General features: G+C 54.3%; 1 protein-coding gene across 4 annotated transcripts; it reads right to left on the reverse strand.

Moving 5' to 3' along the window:
* Positions 1-2,322: 2,322 nt before the first annotated feature.
* DDI2 (DNA damage inducible 1 homolog 2) lies at positions 2,323-15,757 on the reverse strand. Of its 4 annotated transcripts, XM_070955983.1 has the most exons (10): positions 15,608-15,757; positions 12,621-12,750; positions 11,441-11,728; positions 10,395-10,521; positions 10,170-10,297; positions 9,842-9,970; positions 9,640-9,743; positions 8,738-8,927; positions 6,561-6,627; positions 5,556-5,641 (listed from the first exon to the last, which is right to left on the reverse strand). In XM_070955983.1, exons 1-9 carry the CDS (start codon positions 15,743-15,745, stop codon positions 6,602-6,604), a joined length of 1,260 nt encoding a protein of 419 aa, XP_070812084.1. In that variant the 5' UTR covers positions 15,746-15,757; the 3' UTR covers positions 5,556-5,641; positions 6,561-6,601. The 4 variants fall into 4 exon arrangements, with proteins under 4 accessions (XP_070812081.1, XP_070812082.1, XP_070812084.1 ...); XM_070955980.1 differs by lacking the exon at positions 6,561-6,627 and having other exon boundaries at positions 2,323-5,641; XM_070955982.1 differs by lacking the exons at positions 5,556-5,641; positions 6,561-6,627 and adding an exon at positions 7,518-7,915.
* Between the last annotated feature and the right edge of the window lie 3,586 nt (positions 15,758-19,343).

Here is a 19,343-nt window from a genome sequence, read left to right on the forward strand (position 1 = left end):
GGAGGGCGAGCGAGCGAGCGAGGGAGCGAGCCGGCCCCTCAACACCACCGCCGCCGCCTCCGCCCCCTCGTGACCGCGCGAGGCAGGCCGGGAGATGTAGTCGCCGCCGCCGCCCGCCGCGCGAGGAGACAGCGGCGCACCGCAACTCCCGGCAGCCCCTGCGGGCAGCGAGAGGCATCCCGGGAGTTGTAGTCCGGGCCCCGCCAATTTTTCTCCACCTTTATTTTATTTGTTGTGCAGTGACAATGAAGGTTGCTTTGTTGTTATTATCAAGCATGTATGAGAAAATAAGTATAAACGTAACATATAAACATACAAACATATAAGTATAAACGAGTATAAACATAATAGAATAGAATAGAATAGAATAGAATAGAATAGAATAGAATAGAATAGAATAGAATAGAATAGAATAGAATAGAATAGAATAGAATAGAATAGAAAATACGGAATGGAATGGACTATAGAATAGAATAGAATCTGTATAGAATAGAATAGAATATGGAACGGAATGGAATAGAATAGATTATAGGATAGAATAGGAATAGGAATAGGAATAGGAATAGGAATGGGAATAGGAATGGGAATAGGAATGGGAATAGGAATAGAATAGAATAGAATAGAATAGAATGGAATGGAATGGAATGGAATGGAATGGAATGGAATGGAATGGAATGGAATAGACTATAGGATAGGATAGGATAGAATAGAATAGAATAGGAATAGGAATAGGAATAGAATAGAATAGAATAAAATTATTGGTCAAGTGTGATTGTACACAAGGAATTTGTCTTGGTGCATATGCTCTCAATGTACATACGGAAAATAAAATACATTTGTTAAGAATCATAAGGTACAACACTTAATGATGGTTATAGGGTAAAAATAAGCAATCAAATCATATTAGGAAACAGTCAATATAAATCATAAGGATAAAGCAACAAGTTACAGTCATACAGTCGTAAGTGGGAGGAGATGGGTGGTGGGAACGATGAGAAGATTAATAGTAGTGCAGACTTAGTGAATAGTTTGACAGGGTTGCGTGAATTATTTGTTTAGCAGAGGGATGGCGTTCGGGAAAAACCTGTCGTGTCTAGTTGTTCTGGTGTGCAGTGCCCTATAGCCTCGTTTTGAGGGTAGGAGTTGAAACAATTTATGTCCAGGATGTGAGGGGTCTGTAAATATTTTCACAGCCCCCTTTTTGATTTGTGCAGTACAGGTGAAACTCGAAAAATCAGAATATCGTGCAAAAGTTCATTTATTTCAGTAATGCAATTTAAAAGGTGAAACTAATATATGAGATAGACTCGTTACATGCAAAGCAAGATAGTTCAAGCCTTGATTTGTCATAATTTTGATGATTGTGGCTTACAGTTCATGAAAACCCCAAATTCACAATCTCAGAAAATTAGAATTATAATCAGAAATCAGAAAGAACATTCTTTGCTGTGTTTTGATGACGTTTTTGATGTTGTGTGTCCATTTTAGGTCATGAGATACGGTAGAACCTGGACATTTGAAGGTCTCTACTGTTGATACCGTGTTGTCTAGTATTGTAAGAGGTGGTAGTATGGGATGAAATGAGTACAAATAAATGGGAACAGTAGGACAGGGACGATACACACACTGATGCACTTATGCCCGCTCCCTTAAGTTTAAGGGTTAGGGTTAAGCTTAACCTTAAGCTCCTGCAGGCGCTCCAAGAAAAACAGCCCTGCGAAGGAGGCCCACCCACCCCTCCACCCGGGTCCCCTACACCACCAAGGCCCTCCTCAGCCAGGACGCCTCCCCTGTGGCAAAGGCCGGCCCAGGCCGCCTCCTCCTTCTCTTCCACCCCACATCTTTGACACCTGCCAAGGCTTCACCTGTTGAACCAGTTGGGCCTGATGAGTCAAGGAGCCGCCAAGAAGAGGCAAACCCACACACCCACTTGCCGTGGCAAGATCAGCCAGGCGCCCCAGGAGCTAACAGTTACGGGCCTGGCACTACTTGCCAGCTTGAGGAAGGGAGAAGGTGCTGCGGGCGCTTCCAAAACCTGTTGCGCCACCAGCGGGTGGAAGGGATGCTGGGATGGAAGCCTTAGCTTGGATGTGGCATGGGTGCCCAGCTGGTGAAAGAAGTCGGGCAAGGCTGGGCAAAGCTACAGCGATGTCCCTAATATTTACCTCCAGAAAAGGGGTGCTGCCAGCACACACAAACACCGCCTTCCCGTTCTCCTCCCTCCGCTGCCCGCCAAAATGCCCCTCCCTCTTTGGCCCTGCAACCCTCCGATTTGGCTGCACCAGTAAAATAAAAAATAAAAATCTTATCGGACAACTGCTATGAGAAAACACATCTTTTATTGTTTAAAATCCAAAAGGTTTACATGTTTCTTCCAGTTGAGAAGCAACAGCCCCGTCCTGCCAAATACGTCCTCATTCTTTTAATTATTTTTTTGGTAAAAAGGAAGATGCGAGCTACAAAGATGTCACCCGGTCACTGGCAAAAGAGCCCGACTGCGTCGCGATGCCGCCCGGCAGCAGCCAAGCAGGCAAGGGCGAAGAAGGGCAGCCCTGCCGCTGTGACAGGCAGAGATTCCTGAGAGGCCACGGCCCGCCATTGCGTGTGACGAATGCCAAGGCAAACCCGACTCAAGGGTGTGGCCACCGGTGATCCCCACAGCCTTCACTCGGCGTACGAGGAGGGAGCAAGGTCCAGACTGCTCCTCCGTGAATTATACGCAAACCCTCTACGACAGGCAAGCACTTTTGTGGACTCCCACACCACCGCCCTCCAACCGGGCACTCTCTGCCAGGAAGCGCAGCCCTCGAAACACACACGAAGGTGCGTTTCGAAAGCATCGCCTCCCTCCTGCCCCATTGCTGCTCCTGCAACCAGAGGTTTAGTCCCTCGGCAGCACCCACTTCTAGAGAGAGACGGGCACCTTCAGGGGCACCTGACAAGGGAACTCCTGCCGTGCAGAGCCCCTACTACTACCTTCCCGTAAAAAAAGGGTGTGTGGGGTCTTCCCGCTGCCATCGGACATCAGCAAATCCTAGCCAAGAGCCATAGCGTTTGTCGAATCAAAAGCAAACATATGTGCGCCACCCGTACCCCACCTCCCTTCATTTTAAAACTCTCCCGTCCGCTCTGAATTATGGGGACGGGACATATTTAATCTCTCAAGCTGCAGAGAAAAATTCAAGCCTTCAGAAACACAGAGGAAGCCCCCTCCCCACCCCCTTTTCTTAACTTCCAAGATCCAGTCCTGGGCTGTGGAATCGGGGCCAAATGAGTGGCAGTTCCTGCCCTCTCACAGTTAAATGTGATCGCCAGCTACCAATTCCCTGCCTTTCCTTTCAAATCATCCAATGCTTAAAAGACCATCCCATTTAAGGGAGGCTCCCGGCAAGCAACCCCCTGCCCTAACCTCCCCCAAGAGAAAAATTAAAAAGTGCCACAGCTCCTCCATCCTTCGGCCTTCTCTGACCTAGCTCTGCTATCTCCTCGCCAAGCCCAGCACCGTCATGCCCATCCACCACGGCATCCAAAGCTGCGGTTTGGCGTGCACCAAGAAGGGGCAAAAGCCCCCCCTCCTCCCAAGGCCCCTTGGGACCAGCCTCAAGAGCTGACCTGGCCGCTGCAGCTTTACCCCCACAGTACCCAAAAAACGCTACCCCCCTCAGAGCACTCTGCCCGGGGACCTATTTTCACTCACAGCTGCAGGCTAAGCAGAAGGGAGTCCCGGTGACACGGCTGGCACACGGTGTCAACTGGGGGCGAGGGTAAGAAATGGGGTGCCGCGCCCCATCCCTGCTCCTGAAGACTCTGCCTTCCTGGCACTTCACCAAGGTTAAGCGCCCCCTCGGACCTGGGTCTATACTTTCTAAGCCCCAAATTTGCATATCGTTCTAAAACCATGTATTTAAATAAAGTTTATTCCCGTAAACGTCACCAGAATGGATAGGAATAACAAATCGCGGATTCCGTACAATACCAAATGTTTGTTTTTTAAATGGCCAAAATTCAACCAGGGAACTAGGAGATGAGCTGGTTGAAAATAAGGGATATTTTTCTTCCCCTTTTTCTTAAAAAAAAAAAAAGGAATCAAACGTAGTCACCGGGAGGGGGGGGCTCTTTCAGAAAGGCAGTCTTGGCTACGTGGGCACCACGATATTCCTGGCTAGCAAGATGAGCAGGGCCAGATCGGCGTTGCCTCCCGCGTGCTCCAGAGCTTCTCTGGCTTCTTGGCGGGTAAAGCCGGCCCCCACAATCTGATCGAGGTTTGCAGCGAGGGCAGGAGGAGAGTGAGGCTCTGAAGCGCCGGGAAAGGATGGTGGCTCTGGCTGTTCAACAGGATGCTCGCTGGAGTCTCCCCCTTCTTCTGGGGAAGGATTGCTACAACTGCCCCGGGCCGCCGAGGACTCCGGAGGGCCGAGCGTGGCAAGAGAGCTCTGCTCCACAGCAGCGCAGCCAGGATGCTGCTGGCCAGAGGATAAGAGCTCGGTCGGTTTTCTCAGGCACTCCTTGGCCTGCGGCGGAGGCCACACCGCCAAAGGGCTTGCCGGGATGGAGTCACCACAGCCAGAGGCCCCTTGGGCAGCCTCCTGCTGCCCCCCAGCTAAGTAGGGCTCTTCCAGCATCTCTGTCCCGGCCTCCAAGCAGGCGGCTGGGTGGGAGAGGGCTGGATCCTGCCTTGCTTGCTCTTGGGAACACTCCTCAGCCGCAGCTGACTCTTCGGGAGGAACCTCCGGTGAGCTCTCTTCCTGCAGAGACCCCCCTCTCCGGAAGTCGTGCTTCGAACTCACAACCAGGAGCCGGTGGAGCTCCTTCAGGGCTGAGGCGAGGGAGATGCCCGTCTCGTCGTCTTGATCCTTGGGCCGGTTAACAGGGACATTTCCGGGCTGAGTCGAGCTGCTCGCTGGGGGGAGACCGAAGGGCAGAGGAAGGCCGTGGCATTTGGGCGACCCCGTCTCCATCCCGGGGGCCGTGGCGCTCATGTCAGCTGACTCAAGGAAGTGTGGGTCTGGGGCCTCTGGGGCAGGGGGGCCTTCGAGTGAGCGGTCATCTCCTGGTGGCTGGGCTGGGGTCCCCTCTGGCCTCCCTTCGGCCCCTTGGGACATCTCTTCTTCCGCAGTATCAGCCAGTGGCGAGGAAACGTCCCCCACAAGCCAAGGCTCCCTCCATTCACCCGGAGGAAGCTTGTTGGGCCCTAGCAGCAGAGGGGCGTCGGGCTCGCTCATCTCTTGGGACGGGCTGCTCTCTCCCCCCATCTCCTGAGGCTCGGGGCCAGCAGCAGCCTTCTCAGAAAGGCAGCTGGAAGCAGCACATATGTTTTGGGGGGTCGCCAAGCCCCCCAGGTGGGAGTGGGCCCCGGCGCCCGCCAGATTCAGTGGGGAGGCCGGGGGCTTCTTGTTCCCCAACCCTCCCCAGGGCTCCAGCATAGAATCCAGGGATTTCCCAGCTCGGGGACTTTCAGGCTCTTTCTGGCCGCTGCGGGGGGAGCCAACGGCCGGAGCAGAGGCCGAGCGATCGAGCGATCGGCTTGCAGGACTGTCGGTAATCTTCGGACCAAGTTCTGGAAAACAAACTGGAGGTTTAAAGCTGTCCGAAGTTGGTTGCGATGGAGCTTCAAGTGAGGTAGTTTCTGTATCGCTATTCTCTGCGCACACAAGAGGAGAGAAGAGGGAGAGATAAGGCAGATTAAGAACCCCAGAAGATCCCAGAGGAAACGGGGAGGCCCTATGAGCAGCCGACAAAGCTGGAGCAGAGAAAGCTGCCTCCCCCACCCTTCCCCGCAAGCCTGCTCCCTTCACAAGGGGGGTGCAAGCGGGAACAGCTCTTCCACCCCCAATCTATCCCCGAATAGGCTCCTTTCTCCACTCCCCCCCTCATCCTTCTGTTATAACGGGGGGGGGGGGGGGGGGCAGGCCAGAAGGCCAAACCAGCTGCAAGCAAGCAACGAGCACTGCAGCCCTCCAGAGTGACCCACCCACCCCCACTTCAATTTCACTGCAGTTAGGATCTTAACCGGCCGCGAAGGCCACTTCCCGACTTCCGAGGAGCAGAAACCACGACAGTTTCGGCGGAGAATCTCCTCCCGCAGCCCTCCCCCCTCCTCCAAGACGCCCAGAAGGAAATTGCTCTGCCAGGTTTCCAGGTGAAGGTGGGCCCATCGGGGTTAGCTCAAGCCAAGGCCCGCTAGTGCCCCTCCAGCACGCCCCACATGCATTAGCTGAAGTAACTTTGCCCAGCAAAGAAGCCAGGCACCGCTTTCCGAGGAGAAGAAAGACAGAAACGCCATTTAGAATCATCGAGAGGTTCAGCCGAGCGATCCGGCTGCCTCGAGCCAAGATCCTCCAGGCGACCAAGCGGTAGGATCTGCACCGGCCTTGGCCTTCCTCAGCTGCCATCATGCCAGATAAAGCTTTGCCCAGGAGCGTCCCAACGAACCCACTGCTGCTCAAGTCCTCCGCTGGGGTCCCCCGTCTCGGATCCAAGTCGGCGGTCCCCTCCATCCATCCACCCCCCCCACCCCCCCACCTGCAGGAGCCGCGAGAGGGAGGAAGCGCTGGCAGTACCTGGTGTGTGGGGGGCCCCCTCCAGCGGCAGCAAAACCACATTACATGCATCTAGGCTTCTGGCATTCTGTTTGGATTAGGAGACAAACACACCAAACGTGGGTTAGCACACGCCACATGCATCCTGGCTCCGGGGTGGCCCGGCGGCCCTTCCTGACCCCCCCACTTCCTGGCCTGTCTTCCGAAGTCCTGTCTGAGCGGCTGCTGGCTGTGCCGGATGAAGGGCTTCCTTCCTTCTTTCCTTCCTGGCTCTAGGCTCAACTATCGCGCTGACTCTCTCGGTGCTGCTGCTGCTGCTTCTGCCTGTCTGATGGCCGCGGCTCTTCCTCTCCTCTTCCTGCCATTAGGAAGGGCAGCCTGACGGGGACACAAGAGGCCCCTGGGCTGAAGGGCTCCGATGCGCAGCCGGATGGGGAAACTCTCCGGATTGTCCAGCACGTCTTGTCCCAGATCATCCACCTTCCTCCGCTGCTTGGGCAATGCCAGCTAGGCCTGCTTGGCCTCGGGCCCTGCTGCGAGCCCGCAAAAGGCTCGGGCACGAAACACTCTTCTCGCCTGATCTTGGGTGACTGTCCTGTCCTCTCCCTGGACTTTCTCAAGTGCTCTTTCCTCTTCCTGTCCTCTGGAGCTGGCTGTCAGGACGGGTGGCAGAGTCAGCAAGGCGTGTGCCCGCCGATTCCTCCGTCCGATGGGCTCTGCGCCTCCGTCACATGCCCTCCAAATCCAATGCAGAATAGAACTTCGGCCCCCCCAAGGAGCCCAACTGCTCTCGCTCTCTCTCTCTCTCTCTTTCTCTCTCTCGCTGCAGTCGCACAAATAAAGGAACTTTTGCACCCAATTGCAAAAGACAGAACTACGTTCGGAGAGGCTGAACTGCACAGGGCAGTGACGGGAAGGGCACCAAGGATCCACGGTTCCCATCACACAGAGTCTCCCGTGAGGGACAAAGAGCCACCCCCAACCTATCACAAAGTGGCCAAACCGGGCAGCAGAGAGCAAAGGGATGGCAGGAGGTGATGCCACAGGGCAAAGGGGCCTTCCAGTGCAGGAGAGCCCCTCTGGCCAGGCCGGGCGGGAAGGGGGAAGACGGGGGGGGTGGACTGGGGCCGGGGACTGCTCGGGCTAAGTAAAACTCAAGACTAAGCTGGATCTCTTTAAGGGAGAGCTTTAATGCCAGAATATAAGGATACAAGGCCTCTGTTTGATTGACCACAAAGCATATTTTTTTTGGGGGGGGGAGGGAAGCAGGGGCTACAAGAGGGTACAAAGGGGATGAGCTGAGGGGCGGCGCTTTCTTCGCTTGGCTTTCGGCCGCTGATGTCTGAAGCGGCCACCTTGCACCAATCCACCTGTAACTTAACGGGGCCAAAAGAGAGGAGGGTGAAGGATGAAGCCCCCACTCCCAAAACAGACCAAGTTACTTCCGCCGCCTGCTTCTAGGCCTGTCAGTTCGGCCACGTCTCCCTTGCTTCTGGGAGCTGGGGTGGGGGGGATGGGGAGGGCCCAGTCCTGGGACAAGCCCCTCTCGAGTCCACACAGGTCCTATAGGACGCCCAAGACCCAGAGAAAAGGGTGGGGTTCACCCTCAAGAGAGCCAGCCGGTCCCAGGGACTCGGCAAGCGGGGCGCGCGAACAGAACAAGCGGCCCTAGAGAAAGCAAAGCCTATGAATTCGACGGGAAAAGAACCCTGCGCCAAGACAGTGTTTTCTTCCCAGGCGCCGCTGGGAATGACCACTGGAGATGAAACGTCGGTTAAAAGAGAATTAAATTACTCACCTAAGGTTTCCTACTTCGGATAACCGGGGGGAGGAAGGGGCGGGGGGGGGCAATGTTAAAACCTCTGCTTAAAAGCTGTTAAGTCACAGCTCCCGCAACGCGCCTGAGGAAAACCTGATCGGCGGTCGAAATTCGTGGCGGTCCCACCAAAAAAAGGGTGCGTGGTTTCCTCTTGTCACAGCACCGTCGATCTGCGCCCTCCCTGACCCTCAAGAGGCAGCTTTTCCTGGGCGCTCATTCCAGATTAAGAACCCCAAATTTCAGCACCGCAAGATGGCGCTGGCCTTATTCCTTCAAGCATGAAGAGCAAAACTCCCCCCTTTCTGGAACGTTCCGTTCTCCGGCAAGCGCCCACCCCTCCCCCTCCCCCGCATGAGCCGCTTCCTCCTAGCCCACCTACCTGCTTCCTCAGCAGACTTCTGAAGGGCTTCGGCCAGCTCTTGATCTGCCAGTTCATCCGGCCGCATGTCGTCCCGGCCCGGCCCGTAAGCCAACTTGGCACATTCGGGAAGCTCCCCCTCAGGCAGGAAGGTCGTCTGAGAGCCGGTGGTGCCAATCACCAGCACGTTGTTCTTCAGGTCGATGGAGCACTGGGGAGGGAAGGAAGAAAGGCGAGGAGCCCCTGAGGCTGACCCTGGCCGGGAGACCCCCACAAAACCTGTTCTGACCTAGGCTTCCCTAACAGCACGAAGCCGAGTCCTCGTCCCAATAAATCCCTTTTATTGAATTGACAGTGAATTCCTCTCCAGCAAAAAGTCTCTCCTCTCCCACAGTCTTTCAAGATAGTTCACAACTGCCGACCTTTATCAGGCTTGGAGAGTGGCCAGGCCGATATCTTTCATTGGCAAGAATGCAGGAATGAACTAATTGTCTCCTGCAAACTCCACTCCCCTTTCGCTCCTCTTTTATTCCCTCTGGGAGGGGCCCTCCATCGTCCACCTGTGGCCTTACTCCCAAGTCGACCCTTGTTCTTTAGCTGTTCCCTTCGTCTGGCAACTCTGCGCATGCGCATACTGGGAACAGGCTCCAGCTGTTTGTCTGCCTCACTGATGTCTGACTCCGAAGGCAGCTGATAACTGTCAGACAGCCCTGACCCCCTCTCTGCCTCCGATGCAGAGCCCTCATCAGAGCCTTCCCGACTCCAGGACTGGCCCATGTTCCTCCCCAACCTCCTCACCGTTTGAATCTGCTGCCAGCTCGGTTGGCCGGCCACAACAAAGCCAGGAAGGGAAGAAAACCCTCAGAAACTGCTGCCTGCAAGGGAGCGCCACTCCTGCCAGCCCTCAGATGCCCGCCGCTCACCTGGTGCCTCTTCAGCATGTCCAGGCCCAGCAGCATGTCCATGGGCTGCTCCTCCAGGATGGAGAAGGAGCACGGGAGGAAATCCCCCTCGATCTGCACCTGAGCTGCAGCAGAAAACATGGCGGGTAGGCGTTCCTTCCACCCAGAAGCCGGCCTCCGCCGAGGGATGGCGTTGCCGGCTGCCTCCTCCCCAAACACCTACCCAGGTGCACCCTGCCAATGATCCGCTGGGTGCCCACGCCCCGGGCGATGCCCGCCCAGCGCCGGTCCACCAATCGCATGATGTTGCACCGCTCCGCGCACGCCTGGCTCATGATGGTCATCTGGGCACCTGCCAAGAGGGCACGCCGAGTTGAAAAGATCCCCTCCACTGGGAGGACGGGACCTCTTCCCGAAGGGAATCTCAGTCCTGCCGTCCTCTCCACACAAGGCTACCCAGCATTGTCCTGCAACTGGCCTCCCCCAGACCCTCCACAAGCGTGGGCCAGCCACGCCCGGCAGGAAAGGGAGGGAAGGGGAACCAGACGGACCTGAGTCCACGAAGGCCTTCACGGGATGGCCATTGACCTTGCAATTGATGTACAGCATCACCACCTGGCCAAAGCTCTCGGGAGCCTCTTCCATGGCGATGGTCATGTTCTCTTCGATATTCTGCTGCCTGAGAGCAGAACAGCAGAGCCGGTCAGAAGCCTCCTTGGGCCGGCTCCCTCCAGACCCAGCCTTCCGCTCACCCCTCCCCGCTACCGGCCCGCTACCTAATGTCCTCCTCGATCTTGGCCTGAGCTTCCAGATCAAAAGGGTCAGCGGAGAAGAGACGGATTCTCTCCTGCTCGCGACGCGCTCGGTCCTGTTGCTGTTCCACCAGCACTTGAGTGAATTTCTCTGGGACACAAAACACAGGGGGGAGGGGGGGGTTTGAAATTCATAGGGCCGTGATGGTGAACCTATAGCACGCATGCCGCAAGTGGCACGCAGAGCCATCTCTCTGGGCACACCAGCCGTCGTCTGTTGCTCTTCCGGGTTCGGGCGCGCAGATGCACTCTGGCCAGCTGGTCTTCACGCGTGTGGGAGCACCGGAAACCGGAAGACCATGCGACTGGCGTGCACGCGGGAAGCTGAGCTTCTGGTTCCAGCGCTCCCATGCGCGCAAAGACTAGCTGGTCTTCGCATGCACATGGGTGCCAGAAACCGGAAGACCAGGTGACTGGCGCGCATGTGCACGTCGGAAACCAAAAATTGAGCGCTCTTGCACGTCAGGGAGCTGCTTTTCTGGTTTCCGGCCCTCCCGCGCGCTCCCTTTTCGGCCCCGAAAAGATTCGCCTGTCAGGTTTCGTTGCTATCTTAAATAAACTTCATTCTCAAACACAAGATTTCTAATGAATCTTTTTTTTTATTTAAGAATAGGAGAAGGACATCCCTGAACTCTGTGTGCAGCCAAGACTGGCACCTCCCTCCAAACCCCTCCCTTTCTGTTCCTCAACCCCAATGTCTCATTGGCCATCGTGCAGATCCATCTCTTCGTCCCAAGCACTTTCTTTTCACAGGAATTTCCCCCCTCCCTCTGTCACCCAGGTAACGCTATCTACTGAACAGCAGGGAACTAGGTAAAAGTTCATCTCAGCATTAAAGCAAAGCTTCTCCCTCTTTCATTCATTCATGTCAGCGCTGAAGGAGATCATAATTTGGAACGCTGACATCGCCAACACTGTCATAGGGCAAAGTGGTATCACTGGCCCTCCCCCTGCCCCATTCCTCCTCCACCCACCCTGAGAGGTTCTTCCCTCCCAACGGCAGGACTCACCCAGGTCTCCGCTGAGCAGCGCCTCGGCCAGAGGGGGGTTGCGTTCCTTCAGCAAGGAGAGCTCATGGGGGTTGGCCAGCAGCATGGCTCGCAAAAGAGCCGGGTTGTCCAGGCCTTGCGGGATGGAGGGTGGGTCGGGAGGGGCCGGGGCGACGGCCGGGGCCTGTGGGGTCGGGGCGACAACCGGGGCCTGTGGGGTCGGGGCTGGGGGTGGCAGCTGTAGAGACTGGGAGAACTGGGTGGACGTCCCAGGCACGGCGATGCTGCTGAAGTCTATCCTGGGCATCCCTATTTGCGATGGGAGGGGAAAAGAAGACAATACCTGATCAGCCTCCACCTGGGTGTTCTGGCTTTGTGGAAAAGAGGCGGGTTTTGCAAATAGATTCTGAAACGGGAACACCTGTATCCACACTGGGCTTGAAATGGACTGGTTTGGTGAGGCTGACACTGCATCAGCTCTTCAGATTTTGGAATACATGACCCACCCCCAGTGGTGAAATCCAATTTTTTTTTTACTACTGGTTCTGTGGGTATGGCTTGGTGAGCCTGGCAGGGGAAGGATACTGCAAAATCTCCATTCCCTCCCCACTCCTGGGGGAAGGATACTGCAAAATCTCCATTCCCACCCCACTCTGGGGCCAGCCAGAGGTGGTATTTGCCAGTTCTCCAAACTGTTCAAAATTTCCGCTACTGGTTCTCCAGAACCTGCTGGATTTCACCCCTGCCAACCCCCCCACTGTGCCCTCCAGAGACTGCCCGGTTGATGAGCCGAGCAGCCAAGACAGGATGAAGGCATCCGGGGCCATTCAAGGAAGAAAACCGGGGGAAGAAACGGTGCGATAGCCCACAAAATGTCGACTTATGATGACTCTGAATGTGCCTTGCGTTCTGCTCCTGCGTTCGTGAACGCTATTCCTGCGTTTCAGCACAGAACTCCAGCGGAAATCACCCCCTCAAGGATAAACAATTTGGGAAGCTGCCTTAAGCTCCGGGGAGGGAGGGAGGGGAGGGGAATCTGCCCCGCTTTCCAAAATGTGACCCCTTGTGTGACCTGAGGAGCTATTAATGTCGCGGGCATTTATAACGGGCAATTTAAACAGACCGAAAGCACAGGACCTGAGTCCGAGACTGGCCAGGCCAAAGAGGGGGAACTCACGAGGAGGAGGAGGGGGTCTCTTACCAGAATAGGGGGCCGAGGACTGTGCCTGCCCATTCTCCACTTGCTGCAGGATCACCACATCTCCGTCCTTCAGGCCATAAGACGCCAACGACCGGTGATTGTCAGTGAGCGGCTGCTCGGCAAAGATGATCTGAGAGGAAGAGGCAGTCAGACATTCAAAACGAAGCGGACTCCAAGGAGATGCCCTGCTGGGTCAACCAGGGTCAGGCCAGCCTTGGACCCCGGGGCTATCGAGCCTAAAAAGGCAGTCAGCCCAGCCGGGAGCACTCAAGCCACCCACCTCTGCAAGCGACCGAACAAAAGTAGCCCAACCAAACTGGGCTGAAGCGACAGCCGTTTCCTCTCAGCGAGCCCATCCCGGACGTGACCCCTTCCTGGAGAGATATTTTCCAAAGCATGCCTCAGGCCTGCGCCAAGCTGTGGCTTCGAACGACTGAAAAAACCTATTTCGCAGCTCCAAGACCCCAACGATTCATGATCTCGCGGTCCAATCTAACCGTCTCCTGCCCTCCCGTCTTGGTAATCTAACTATTCCCAGAAACGCTTCCTGACAGTGCCAGGAAGCGGATCCCGCTGGGGCCCCGAGAGACATTGCGAGGATCTGGTAGAAAGCACTGCCTGAAAGAGCCACGGGAAATGCCACCGCCTGCTCCGCGGCTGTGCCATCGGGGTGCAAGACGACAGCGGAAGAATGCAACTCAGATTCACCCGCAGGTGCCTGCAAGCCGACCGACAGGTACAAAGGATTGCGGGCTGGCCGGTTGAGTCAGGAGCCGGAGCCACCACTCCCGAGGGAGGGATCAGAATGTCAGGAGAGGATCTGGGGCCACCTGGCCTGTGCCAAAAGTGGCTGCAGGGGGCACCTGCAAAGCTTTGCCCACGTGGAAGGGATCTACAGAAGGCAGATAGAAAGATTCCGGCCATGGGAAGAACCGGGAATGCGTCGGAAGGGCCTCCTAGTTCAAACCAGCCCGCCTGCCTTCTGCAAGCCAGGAAACTAGGCGGGCAGCGTCCAGTCTGGGTACAGACAAAGCAGCCACGAATGAAGGCGAATCCACGTGGTCCCAGGACAATGTCGCGGGATCCAATCTGGGTTGGTCCACCGGTCCAGAGGTGTTGTCTTTCGAGCTTTCGTGCTGGAATCCATTCTGAGGGATCCAGGAATCCGAAAACCACCTCTGGTCCCGGTGACCGACGCAGATCGGACCCCTGCAGACCGAGCAGTCTTTGGGCACCCTCAGAGGAGATGGGGCAGGAGGGCCAAGGCAGACGAACCACAGTCCCAAAACCAGGTAGTGAACGGGCAGCCGCCATTCGCAGAGTTGGACTCTCAACTCTGGCAGCCAGCCAGCTGGTTCCGCAGCCAGAGAGCTCCTCGCCACAGACACCCCTCCCCCCCCACTGCCAGAAGGCCCGGGGCAACCGACCCCAAAAGCAACGCTACCCCCCCCTCCCCAACCCAAGGGCATCCGGAGCCCCTGCCCAGCTGTAAGGGGGAGACTAGCCACCCCATAAAACAACCTCCCCAACCATGCCATCTGATGGCATCGGGACCCCTGCCCACCTGCGGGGGGAGACCAGCCAGCCTAGTCATCAGGACCCCTGCCCAGCTGCAAAGAGGAGACCTCCCGCCCCACAAAGCGCCCCCCCCCCATATCCCAGGGCATCTGGAGCCCCTACCCAGCTGTAAAAAGACCACCCACCCCACAAAGCGCCTCCCCCCCATCCAAGGGCATCTAGAGCCCCTGCCCACCTGCGTGGGGAGACCAGCAAGGGGGAGACCTCCCTCTCCACAAAGCATCCCCCCACACCATCCGAGGGCATTGGGACCCCTGCCCAGTTGTAAAGAGGAGACCACCCACCCCACAAAGCGCCCCCCCCACATCATCCTAGGGTATCGGGACCTCTGCCCACCTTTGGGGGGGGAGACCTCCCTCCCACAAAGAGCCCCGCCTACGGTATCCTAGGGCATCAGGACCCCTGCCCAGCTGTAAAAGGGAGACCTCCCTCCCTATAAAGTGCCCCCCATCCAGTATCCGAGGGCATCTGGAACCCCTGCCAAGCTTTCAAGAGAAGACCACCCACCCCACATAAGCCCCCCCACACACCATCTGAGGGCATCGGGACCCCTGCCCAGCTGCAAGGGGGAGACCACCCACCCCATAAAGCCCCCCCCCCCCCGAGACCATCCGAAGGCACCTAGGGCATCGAGACCCCCTTGCCCAGCTGATGGGGGAGACCAGTCCCCCCCCAAAAGCACTTCCTCTCACCCTCTGGGGGCATCAGGACCCCTGCCCAGTTGTAAAGAGGAGACCACCCACCCCACAAAACGCCCCCGCACACACTATCTTAGGGCATCGCGACCCCTGCCCAGCTATAAAGGGGAGACCACCCGCCCCACATAAGCACCCACACACACCATCCGAGGGCATCTAGGGCATCGGGACCCCTTGCCCAGCTAATGGGGGAGACCAGCCCCCCCCCAAAAAAGCACCTCCCCCCGCCCTCCGGGGACATCAGCTTTAAAAAGGAGACCACCCACCCCACATAAGCGCCCCCACACACACCATCCGAGGGCATCGAGACCCCTTGCCCAGCTAATTGGGGACACCAGCCCCCCACCCAAAAAAAACACCTCCCCCCGCCCTCCGGGGGCATCAGGACCCCCTGCCCAGCTTTAAAAAGGAGACCACCCACCCCACATAAGCGCCCCTCCCCAATACCCGAGGGCATCGGGACCCTTGCGGGGGGGGGAAGACCAACCCCCCCCCAAAAAATACCTCCCCCCCTCCCAGTATCCGAGGGCGTCGGGACCCCTGCCCACCTGCGGGGCGGAGGGGGCGCAGCGCAGGGGAGGCGCCAGCGCGGAGGGAGGGGGGGAGGGAGGGGAGCCTCCTTGTCTGGGGGTGGGGGAGGGGAAAGACGCCCCCCCCCACCCACGGCGGGGGCTGCAGAGGCGTCGGGCGGGGGGGCGGGCGCGCACCGACCTGGCTCTGAGAGGCGGGGATGCCGGACTCGAGCGCGCAGAGGGCTCGGAAGTTCTGGAGCTCGAAGTCGGCGTCCACCTGCAGCGAGAAGGTCAGCTCGGAGCGGTCCCGCCGCAGGCAGAACACCGTCAGCAGCATCGCCGCCGCCGCCGCCGCCGCCTCACCCGCGCAGCGCTCCGCTCCGCCGGAAAGCCCACCCCCCACCCCGTGTCTGAAGCGCCGGACGGCTGTCGCAAAAGGTCGCGCGCCCGGCGCATGCGCAAGAAGGTGGGGGGAAAGAAAGGAGCCTCGCCCCTCGGAGCGAGGGGTAGGGGGTGGGGGGGAGAGAAACCACCGCCCTCTAAAGGTCACGTCGGGGAACGACACGCCTCAACACACACATAGAGAAATAAACTTTTTGACAGGCAGACAGGCAGATAGATAGATAGAGATAGATGGATGGATGGATGGATGGATGGATGGATGGATGATAGATAGAAAATAGAGATGGATGGATAGATAGATGATATAGATGACAGATAGATAGATAGATAGATAGATAGATAGATAGATAGATAGATAGATAGATAGATAGATAGATACAAGATAGAGATGGATGGATGGATAGATAGATAGATAGATAGATAGATAGATAGATAGATAGATAGATAGATAGATAGATAGATAGATAGATAGATACAAGATAGAGATGGATGGATGGATGGATAGAAGATAGATAGATACAAGATAGAGATGGATGGATGAATAGATAGAAGATAGATAGATAGATATATAGATAGATAGATAGATAGATAGAAGATAGAGATGGGTGGATAGATAGATGATATAGATAGATAGATAGATAGATAGATAGATAGATAGATAGAGATGGATGGATAGATAGATGATATAGATAGATAAATAGATACAAGATAGAGATGGATGGATGGATAGATAGAAGATAGATAGCTAGAAGATAGAGATGGATGGATAGATAGATGATATAGATAGATCATTGATAGACCATTGATAGAGATATAGATAGATATAGATATAATAGTTATATAGATAGATATATAGATATATGGAGATAGAGATAGATATAATAGATATATATATATATCATACACAAAATAAAATATTTATTAAAAAATAAAATTAAAAATATTTATATATAAAAATAAACTTTTTTAAAATAACTTTTAAAGTTTATTATTCGGCAACTTTATCATTTAAAGCCGTGTTATATCAAAATTAAAAGGGAGACCGGAGGTCCAGGGGCTGCTGAACAGGCACAGAAAAAGGAAACAGGCTCCAAACGGCCTCCAATTAGCGTTGAAGCCATCATAGGCCTTTTTAACCAAGTTAAACCTAATTTTAATTGAGTTAACTGTTAACCTAATTGTTAAGGGACAGGAAACTGTGCCCCCTCTGTGGTCAAAATAGGTTCAGCAGCCACCAAAACGAAATAGCACTTTTAAATGGATGTTAAGGTTATTATTCTGTACCATTATTATTAAAAGGGCAATTGGAGTCCCAGGTATTGTTCAACAGGCACAGAAGAAGGAAACCAGCTTCAAAAGCCTCAAACCAAGTTTAAAAGGCCTATGATGGTTCAATGCTAAGGTAAGGGACAGAAAACAGTGCCCTCCTTTGGTCAACGCAGGTTTAGCAGCCACAAAAAGAAATAAAACCCTTTAGTGGCATGTTAAGATTTTTACTGTGTCTTTACTATTAAATGCTTTTGTCGACGTTCCAGAAAAAACTCCCAAGTAAAAACTCTGAAGCGAGCATTTTTCAAAGTTCTATTGACTAGAATAGGTAAACTGGCACATCTGGGAAAACCCGAATCTGAGGTTTTCCCTCAGTAAATCAAACCCCGCCAAAACCATCGCCTCACTCCTCTGTCGATCACGTGCTCCAATCACCAGCCGTCCAATCTCGAGACATCACTCCGACCACTCTTTTTCCAGATGCAGGATCGGCCTGACCTTGACCGACAGGAAGAATGCTATTATGTCTACAGAAAAACCCTCAAATAAATTCCCACTCTTACTTTCCCACACATGAGGTGGTGGCAGCATGGAAGCTTCCGGCCTAATATGGCTTCCAAGGCCGACAGCTTTATTATTAAAATTAAAAGGGCAACTGGAATCCCAGGCGCTGCCAGAACAGGCACAAGAGGAGGAAACCAGCTTCAAAAGCCTTAAACCGAGTTAAATAAGGTCTTATGATGGCTTCGGTGCCAATGCTAAGGGACAGAAAACAGTGCCCTCCTGTGGTCAAACTACGTTTAGCAGCCACAAAAAGAAATAACAGGCTTACTACAATTTAGTGACCAGTTACAATAGGAGTGTAAAAAGCCACTTATGACCATTTTTCACACTTATGACCTTTTGCAGCAGTTCCATAATTGCATGATCAATATTCGGATGCTTGGGAACTGGAGCATATTTATGACGGTTACAGCGTCCTGGGCAGGGATGAAATCCAGCAGGTTCTGACAAACCGGTAGTGGAAATTTTCAATAGTTCGGAGAACGGGCAAATACCACCTCTGGCTGGCCCCAGAGTAAGGTGGGAATGGAGATTTTGCAATATCCTTCCCCCAGGAGTGGGGAGGGAATGGGGATTTTGCAGTATCCCTCCCCTGGAGTAAGGTGGGAATGGAGATTTTGCAGTATCCTTCCCCTGCCACGCCCACCAAGCCACGCCCACAGAACCGGTAGTAAAAAAAAAAAAGGATTTCACCACTGGTCCTGGGGACAGGTGATCCCCTTTTGCGGCCTGACAACAGTCAATGGGAAAGCTAGATTCACTTAACACCTGGGTTACTAACTTAACCAAGTGCACTGATTCATTTAACAACTGTGGCCAGAAAGGTCGTAAAACAGGACAAAATTCACTTAATCTGTCTCATTTAACAACAGAAACGTTGGGATCAATTGTGGTCGTAAGTCGAGGACTACCCGTACATCTTTTTAAAGGCATTGTAAGGTTAGTATTCATCATCTTTATTATTAGTAGCATAACTTATTAGAATTATCAGGGTAAAAGGAGGCCCTGAAGAGGGAAACCTTAAAAATCCTTAAACCGAGTTAAAAATGCCTATGATGGCTTCAAAGCTAACACCAAGGGGCGGAAAACAGTGCCCTCTTGTGGTCAAAGCAGGACTAGATTCGATATGATAGCAGCATTCCGATATTTGAGGGGCTGCCCCAAAGAAGGGGCAGAATAGGTCAACCTATTTTCCAAAGCACCCGAAGGCAGGAGAAGCAGCAAAGGATGGAAATGAACCAAGGAGAGATTCACCCTAGAACTAAGGAGAAATTTCCTGAGTGGGTGCTGCAAAACAGACACAAAAGGAAATCAGCTGACACTGAAGCTTGTTGATCAGAAAGGTTGACAGCTCGGCAGTTCGAATCCCTAGTACAGGTCTCCTGCGTGAGCCGGGGGTTGGACCGGATGACCTCCAAGGTCCCTTCCGACTCTGGTTACTGTTAAAACCTCTTTAAACAGTGTTAAAATACAGTATTAGAGGAAACACTGCCTCCCTGTGGTAACATTTGGGATTGCAGCCGTAAAAGCAACTTTTTGTCAAGGCCTCCAATTATATAGATATTGGAATAAAGAATCCAGGTTTGAACCGGCATAAATGAGGATATCGGATTAGGCCACCTTAAAGGGAGCCAACATACCCTGTTCAACGGGAACCCAGCAGCGGTCACTTACAATGACGGCCAGCCTGCTTGCAAGCT

Source organism: Pituophis catenifer, unplaced genomic scaffold (genome assembly GCF_029215685.1).
Source record: "Pituophis catenifer annectens isolate HBS135680 unplaced genomic scaffold, rPitCat1.0.hap2 SCAF_18, whole genome shotgun sequence".
Classification (NCBI taxonomy): domain Eukaryota; kingdom Metazoa; phylum Chordata; class Lepidosauria; order Squamata; family Colubridae; genus Pituophis; species Pituophis catenifer.

Coding starts and splice junctions, on each gene's coding strand:
- DDI2 (XM_070955980.1), bottom strand. CDS start 15,745: ATGCTGCTGACGGTGTTCTGCCTGCGGCGGGACCGCTCCGAGCTGACC. Junction 12,751..15,607: donor TCCCCGCCTCTCAGAGCCAG/GTCGGTGCGCGC, acceptor TCTTCCTCTCAG/ATCATCTTTGCCGAGCAGCC. Junction 10,522..11,440: donor GCTGCTCAGCGGAGACCTGG/GTGAGTCCTGCC, acceptor TTTGTGTCCCAG/AGAAATTCACTCAAGTGCTG.